This window comes from Nannospalax galili, unplaced genomic scaffold (assembly GCF_000622305.1).
Source record: "Nannospalax galili isolate Female #2095 unplaced genomic scaffold, S.galili_v1.0 scaffold31, whole genome shotgun sequence".
In the NCBI taxonomy this organism is placed as follows: Eukaryota; Metazoa; Chordata; class Mammalia; order Rodentia; family Spalacidae; genus Nannospalax; species Nannospalax galili.
In genome coordinates this window covers 2,057,782-2,066,491 of record NW_008332149.1, presented here as the reverse complement: position 1 = coordinate 2,066,491, position 8,710 = coordinate 2,057,782, and the positions used below count along the sequence as shown (strand labels likewise).

General features: G+C 39.9%; 1 protein-coding gene across 10 annotated transcripts in view; it reads right to left on the bottom strand.

Annotated features, from left to right (window-relative positions):
• Ate1 (arginyltransferase 1) overlaps nucleotides 1-8,710 on the bottom strand; it is a 164,415-nt gene that overhangs the window by 107,222 nt on the left and 48,483 nt on the right. For all 10 annotated transcript variants that reach the window (XM_029560730.1, XM_029560727.1, XM_008827281.3 and 7 more), the window contains one exon: nucleotides 5,405-5,437. In XM_029560730.1, the coding sequence (XP_029416590.1) occupies nucleotides 5,405-5,437 (33 nt within the window). The remainder of the gene's footprint in view (nucleotides 1-5,404; nucleotides 5,438-8,710) is intronic.

The window sequence follows — 8,710 nt, the reverse complement described above, 5'->3', positions numbered from 1 at the left end:
ATTTATTTAATTTTCAATTTTTCAGACTTTCGAATTTCTGTTTTCTAAAAGGGGATTCATTTTCTTGTTCTATGTAATTACCATTGTAACATAGGTGTACCAGTTTGACTGGCTGGAATGTTATTAATTAATTGATAAGCAACTAATTTTGTCTCTTTGACACAGGATTGCCATGTAGCCCCAGCTGGCCAGGATTTGCTATAGAGACCAGGCTGACCATGAACTCACAGAGATCTGCCTGCCTCTGCCTCTGCCTCCCAAGTGCTGGGATTAAAGGCATGCACCACCACACCCGGCCTCAAATCTAGTTCCTAAAGAGTTTAGTAGTCATATATAACCAGTGGATAATTTGAGACAACACATAATGTAATAAGTGGATTTAAGAGCACTGCCTTGTCATGTTTTATAGTTTTATATTTGTCCCACTCATCTGTTCCAGTTTTCCTTCTTTTTCTTTAATTAGACTGAAAACATTTTATCATTGCATCTTCATTATTGGCTTATTAAACTCTCTCTGTAATACCCCCGGACCCCACCTACCACAATGATTTCAACAGGGTACATTCAGCAGTTTGGAGAAAAGTGAAAGAGGTTGCTGCTGGCATCTAGTGGGCAGAGGCCAGAAATACATCTAAAGTTCCTACAATGTCAGTTCAGCTCCTCCCAACAAAGCCTACGATGCCTGCAATGCTGAGGTTCATAAATCCTGCTCTCCAGTTCACTAAACACACTGACTTACTACTGCCTTACTTCAGTAAGAGTCTTAGAGCAGTGTCATTCCACTTCTTCCTTCCATGCTCTTGCTGTCCCATATCGTTAGCTATGACTGGAGATTCTGGCTAGTGTAATCTACCTTTCTGGGCTCAATTCTCTTCAGAAGAGGTAGATATTGTTAGAATTAATTACAAGGAAAGCGGTAAGCACAGTCCTGGGTACAACAGATGCTAGCTTCTCAATAAGCAATTCCTCTGACTACTAATAGAGAAGACTTGAGTCTGGAATGAAGGGACAGAGGGTCATGCTCAAGAGAGCCCCAGTGAGCTATGTCCCCTCGCAGCCCGGCTTGGGCTGCAGATCGTCTCCTGCACCTCTGTTCTCCAACAGGGCAAGGAGACTGAAGCCCCTGGACTGCTGGCAAGGTCTGACTCCAAAGAGAATTTCAGGAATCTTTTGGCCTCTGATATATAATCTTTTATTTACCTACATTTAATTGAAGACATATGTAAGTGGTGCCACACAAAATGCAATTCAGGCTCAGAAATGTCAATAAAAATGTCTGTAAGGCAGAAGCCCGATGTAAACACAGCAGGGGAGAGCACATCAGCAGCTTCAGAGCTACACAAAATTAGGACTAGAATAGAAAGACACCACCCGGCTGACGAGGTGATGAAAGTTCTTCCCATAAAGTTTAATGAGTGCTGTTAGTCTTCAGCTTACAGGAATGCAAAAGGGTCAGCCCCACAGAGGGGAGTAACTGACTCCACATATGGGCCATTCAAATGACAACATATCAGATTACTGACGTAATTACTATAACCTGACAATTTCATTAGATTCATGTGGCAGTTAAATGATTAGAACTCACAACAGAGGGACATGGTACATTCATAGGACTTTTTGTTGACAAAGTGAAACTCAAAATCAGTTTTGTCAACTGTAAGTCTTGTGTATTCCATTGTCTCTACTGGAATTTTTCTTTTTTTCAAAATTATGGAAGGTGATGGGTATTCACTATATTTGTAGTTTTCATCTCTAGCTAATACATAAGTTTAACAGCACAATTCAGCACTTGAGGCTTCCTGCATTATCCTGCCCTGGCTTTGCTACTACACTCAATGTCTAGTGGAAAAAAACTGAATCCTGACTGCTGAGCTCGGGGCTACTGAAGATTTAGAGATTGGCCACCACTCTTTAAACCATCTGGCATCTCCTGTGAATTCCAAGCTAGAAAAATATCAACAGAAATACTCAAAGTATTTCCCACCAGAGAGACAGACAGACCTTTTGACCATCTTTACTGACTTCATCTTTCTCTTCCATATCCATAAGCCCAATAATAAAAGTATTTTTAAAAGATCAGTGTGACCAAAGTACAATACTACTTCAGATCACTGAGTGGAAAGCTAACAGAAAATGGCAAACTATCACTAAACTTTGATCATGATACTCTTCCAAAGATTACTGATTCCGTATTACAAGATTCCCAATGTTTAACCACAGTAGTGAGGGGCTTAAGAGATGGCTCAGTAGTTAAGAGCAGTGGCTGCTCTTGCAGAGGATCTGAGTTCAATTCCCAGCACCCTCATGGCAGCTAAAAACTGTCCCTAACTCCAGTTCCAGGGGAATCTGACACCCTCTCCTGACCTCCCAGGGGACTGCAAGATACAGGGTGCACTTACACACATGCAGGCAATATACTCATACACATAAACTAAAAATAAATAAAAATTAATCACAGTAGTGAGATATAACTTAAAAACCTTTGTTTGGTTCATTGTAGGGATAGCTGCTAAACTCTGAGACCTATCTGTAACTAACAGCATCCAATGAAGTAAAGACTAAGTTTCCCATCTTAAGTAGCTACAATCAAGCTACGCAGAGTTAACCACATTAAAACACAATAGTAAAGTGTATTTCTATTAGTTGAATCCTGTTAAATTATGAATAAAAGACTGCTACAGTCAGCCTCGGTCCCACCAAGGTTATTCATAACATCTCCCTTCCTCTCCAACCATCCATCCAACAAATAATTATTAAATCAATGCCTACCATGTACTACTGTTAATTAAGAGTAGAAACATGAGAAAAATCAAGGGCTTCTTCTCACTGAACTTGTATTTGAGATAAATTTATTGGTGAACCCTGTTTAGAAGTATTTTTGCAAATGGTTAATACCTTCCAACTACTCAGTGATGTGCACTTCCAGCTCCCGCCCCTCCCTAGCACTGTGTATGGAAGCAATTCTGCCCAACTGTACTGCTTTAAAGCTGCATTTCCTTCATTACTAATAAAAAATTACATTGATCACCACTTACGATTTGTATTTATCTAATCAAATACTTATATTTAATTTTATGCAAAATAAGTAGCAAAAATATGAGTGTAAAAGATTAATACATTAAACAATGACTTCATCACGTAAATTGTCTTAACTACGTTTGTTTTCAGGTACAATATTGTCTCCCTACATAACCAAATTAATTTTTCTACTTTTTCCTTTTTAAAAATTTTTTATTTAATATATATGAGTATTTTGCCTGCATGTATGCAAATGAACCATGTGTGTGCATGACTGCAGAGGCCACAATAGGACATCGAATCTCCTGGAACTTGAGTAACTGACAGTTGTTAGCCACCATGCGGGTGCTGGGAACTGCACCCGGGTCTTCTGCAAGAGCAGCCAGTGCTCTTAACCACTAAGCCATCTTTCCAGCCCCTAGCCTTTCCTTTCTGATAGTTTCCACTACTCCCATGACTAGACTCAACTTAAGCAGATAATAACGCATACGTTGTCTTCAATATTCTTATGCTTGTTGATTCATACTTAGCTACTATTTAAAATTCTGTTTCCAGTACATGCTCAGTGTTGACCACAAATCACTTCATTTAATTGCAATACCTTGTCAGTATTACCCCATCTTCAGTTAGCAGACAGCAGCTCAGAAACATTCAAGGACTTCTCCCTCATCTCATAGCTCGGAAGCTTTCCACTGTTATCACTCTGCATCCTCCTTGATTCTAAATCTTTAGAAAATGAGGGTGACCAAACCTGGTTGGTACCAGCCTCTTTGGTCTCGTCCATTTCCCCTGGTGATCGTCACCAGGCCATATGGCATCACCAACAACAACAGTTTCAAAAATCAAATAATGTTACGGAAGCAGAAAAAAGAAACGACTGCCCCATGTGAAGAGATAGAAAACTATCCCACAAATGTGAGACTACAGTTCAACCCTGAAAAAGAGTATGAATTGAGAACTTGGGAATGGGAAAAAGGGCTTAAAGTGACATAAACATCAGAAACAAGGAGAAAGACAAGGAAAAGAGTACAGCATCAGCAGCAGCCTGAAGGGCAGCCCAAAAGGAGAGTACAACTACCACAGGTTTCAAAAGCATAGTGCTGCTCCCAGTTCTGTCACCTCACTGAGTGGTGACTTGCACTTTAAAGTAAGAAAATGAGGCTGAGCAAGCTGGTGGTTCCCAGTGTCATGTGGCTAGTAAGTGAAGACACACTCTCAAACCCAGGCATGGTCCACAGTCCAACCTTCTTGACTCCTCCCCCAGCTCTACTTTTTCTAAGTCTCAACAATAATCTAAAAAGCTTTTCTGTAACCCAAGCTCTCTAAATATCTCATTTTTTCAAATCGCATAACTGATCACTGTCTCGGTTCCAAATGAGAACCAGAACGAATAAAAAGTGAAGAAAAGACCCAAAACACCATCCCTGTTATAAAAAGCTCACCACCAGGTAAGTTCTCTCTCTGCTACCAAGGTGTATTAGTTTCTTTTCTGTTGCTGTGATAGAAACACTGACCAAAGGAACTTATGGAAGGAAGAGTTTATTTAGTTAACAGTCCGTCATGGCGGGGAGACATGGTGGCAAGGAGGTGGCTGGGGCAGGAGCAGGAAGCAGAGAGCTCCCATCTCCATACAGGCACAGGAAGAAAGAAACCAACTTCTCTAAGCCCGCCCCCAATGATATGCTTCCTCCAGCATGGCCACACCTTAACAACTCCCAAAACAAAGCCACCAAGTAGGGACAAAATGTTCAAATACTTAAGCCAATAGGGGACCTTCTTACACAAACCACCACACAAGTGAAATTTTTTCTTATTTTTATTTTAAGTGTATGAGCATTTCCCCTGCATAGATATAAGTACACCCATGTGTGCAATGTCTGTAGAGGTCAAAAAAGGGCATCGCATCTCCTGGAACTGGAGTTACAGATGGTTGTTAGCTGTCATGTGGGTGCTGGGAACTGAGCCTGGATCCTCTATAGGAGCAGCCAGTGCTCTTAACTACTGAGCCATCTCTTCACCGCCCCCCCCAGTAAAACTGTCTTGATGATTACCTCTGCCTATTTCTCCAGCTCTGCCAGGACATGATGGCAATTGAAGCAGAGGTGAAGCAGCACAGGAGTCATCAGAATACAAGTGAAGGACTGATTCTTCTCTACTTATTGAGAAACAAGTGTGCTTTAATGAGAGGGCAGTGACCAGTTAGTTATAAAGGTGAATAGCTTTAACTTCTAGGAAATTTTACCAAAAGGGCTTTCATCCCATTATTATTATTGAAAAGGTGTCACTTTAAAGAGACGATTCCTATATTATCAAATAAACGTCTAACGAAAGACACCAACAGTGCTACTCAGCAATTTTAATGTTATAGTCAGCGAGGAGCACTTACCTCCAAAGGTGAACTGCAAAGGAATCTGGTGAACTGCACAGTCCAAATTGAATAGAAATCAATTTCATCCAGTTCAATGGGCAGTTAAGAGAGAACACAGAAAAAGAAAAATTACACAATTTTCCAGTAAAAGCATTGAATCCAAAAGTCTGTACAAAATTAATATTTTCCACAACATATAATTCATCCACAGAGTACAGACAGCTCAACTCAGACCACAAAAAGTACCAAACTACTGCAATTAGTTTAAATAAACAACCCTTTTTTTTTTTTTTTTTCCTTTTGGACTTCTTGAGACAGGGTCTCCCTTGTAGCCCCAGCTGGCCTGGAACTCACTATGTAGACCAGGCTGGCCTTGAACTCACAGAAACCCACCTGCCTCTGCCTCCCAAGTCCCCAAGTCCTGGAACTAAAGGCACACCCGTGTACACCATGGCTGGCAGACCCTACATACTGGTATAAAAGCAAATACAGCACAACTATTAATAAAACAGTTTGGTTTTTAAGTTTTATCTCACAACCTCATCATAAAACACCCTACATGAAAGGAATCAGTAGTCTTTTGGACCCTAATGCCACAGGCAAGGTTTAGTTAAGGCCAAAGATAGGCAGACATATGATTCAAGACGAAGCCAAGTGAGAGAAAGGGTAAGCTCCATCTCCACATCCTGGTCCTATGCTGTGCAGGTTACTCTGCCATCTCTCTTCAGTGCCCCATATTACCTCGTCCCCTTTCTTTTTTGTTCTCTCCCCCTCCCTCCCTCCCTCTCTCTCTGGATGACACACAACCTTACAGAATGCTAAATGTTACTGTTACTGTTATATGCTGCTTGTCTCTCAGCATTTTAGTGTGTGGCACAGCAGCGGGTGGGGGGGGGCAGTGAGATGGGAACTCATCATGTAGCCCTGGCTGGCCTGGAATGCTCTATGTACACTAGGCTGGTCTTAAACTCAAGATCCATCTGTGTCTTCCTCATGAGTCTTGGTATTAAAAGCGTACACCACATACCCAGTTCCTCTTTCAGCATTTAAATATACAGTTTTAGAGGACGAGGCATGAACTACTGACAAAGACTGTCAGCTGTCTCTGAAATGAGGACTATAGCGTAACTTCCTCCGTGTCCATGACAGGCAATTCAGATTTTCATAGATTTATGCACAGAATCAGCATTTCAAATCCTTCCAGATTCACTAAGATAATAAAATACCCAAGTAGTTTATAAACACATATTAACTACAATAAAATGCACTGAAAGGACTGTTCCCAAGTATTCCTGAACTTCTCTGCAATAAGGCTAATTTGTACTTGCATGATATGAAAATAGCTGGTATTCTCAGAGATACACACTGAAGATCTAGGGATATAGCTCAGTGGTCAGAGTGCTTGCCCAGGAAGTAGGAAGCCCTGGGAGAAGTAAAGGACTAGGAAGGAGAGACTGAAATACCAATACAATTATAAAACGTCTGAGATCCCTTCTGGACCACTGGGGAAAGGTCGTAGTGACAGCAGGTACGGGGATAAAACAGGACTATTCATGGTAAAGCTGTGAAGGACAGAGACAAGGACATGAGGACATTTTCTTATTTGATCATTTCTGCTTTGTGAGTACGTAGTTTCCAGAATAAATTTCGCTAATAAAACTTAAAAATCATAGCAGCCACACCTCCCCACAGCACTAGTGTGCCAAAGCTACACAGTTACCTGTACCATCTATGCTCCAGACTGCGTGACATACTGAAATGCAGAAACTATAAGAGTTTCTCTTTAAAATCAATACACAATTCTATTACACTGTTGAACTACACTTTCATAATGCCAGTATTATATAAGCAATTTTATGGAAATTGAAAATGTGAATTTTTATGATTTGAGTCTTTTACAGCAGTCCAACCCAAGGCAATCTATATCCTTCTTCCCCAAAGCAGAAAGTGCCAGGTAAGATACTAGACAACTTTAAAAGTGGAGAAAAATGAGGAATGATAAATTATGTATTTAAAAATCAAAACTTTGATATTGTAAAGGTTTCTATGCTTTACTCCTGCAAGTAAATTTAAATTTGTAAGTAGCTTGGGCTTAGTAATAACTGACTACTAATCAATCAGCAGTCACTTTCAAAGCTATGAGAACTATATAAACGCTACCTAAGGTCTCTTTGAGGCCTTAACAATTTCTATACAGCTCGGCATGTGCACTTGTAATGAGTGTAGTTCATATTAGCAAAAATTTTTCAAAGTAAGAAATTTGAAAGACTTGTCATGTTTGAGCTGCCAGAATATGAAATACATAAAAGTTTTCAATCTTGAAGCAGGAAAAACAGAATAACAAATCACAAGACACAGTCACACTATTCCCAGACATGAAAAAGATTTCAAAAAATGTTTCCTTCTCGATCAGTGTGCTGGCGAACGTACTGCTACTCTGCTCCATTTCGTCATTTAGTGAACCTCTCCTAAGGTGATCACAGCACAAATGCTAGTACGGTGACAAGGAACAATTACAGGAAAACAAACACGACTGTCAAAGTGTACTTTGCATATGCACTGAGACGGACAACAGAACAGATTCCTTTTAACAAACCAGATCATGACTGCTCAAGGTCAAAGACTATGCTTCAATACTGTGAAACTAATGCTACTAAAAATCAAAGTCTATTTAAAAAAAAAAAGAAGAAAAAAAAAAAAAAACATGGCCACAGTAAGTAACCCATGTTAACACCTCAGTGCCATTTCCCAAGCATGGGTATACACACAGCTATTAAATAAGAAAGAACATGTGTGGTTAATATTTTATAAAATCCTATTCAAGATATTCATATCTACTAAGGAAATAAACATTTTAGCATGGTTTACAAAATATCTTCCTGAATATACTTCACCACTCCATAAACAACAGGATGCAAACACAGCCATGTTCTTTATTTGTCTATATTCCTCAGCAATCTACTCACGTTAAAGATTCCGTCTAAAAACATCTTAATCAGATTGAAAACAGGAATAACCCAGGCTGGCAATTTAGCTTTTCAAATTTAAAAGGGTAAATTTTCAGTTAATAATATCATTAATTTTATCCACTTAGTAAAATTTGTATAAACATTTTAATTGTCAGGGCTTGGGAGATGGCTCAGCAGTTAAAAGCACTGATTACTCTTGCAGAGGACCTGGGTTCAGTTCCTAGCACCCATGTGTGGGCTACAAACCATCCTTAACTCCAGTTCAGGGTAATCCAAAGCCCTCTTCTGACCTCCGCAGCATTGCACAACACAGGTGCACTTACATACATGCAGGTATGTATGTAAAATAAAAATA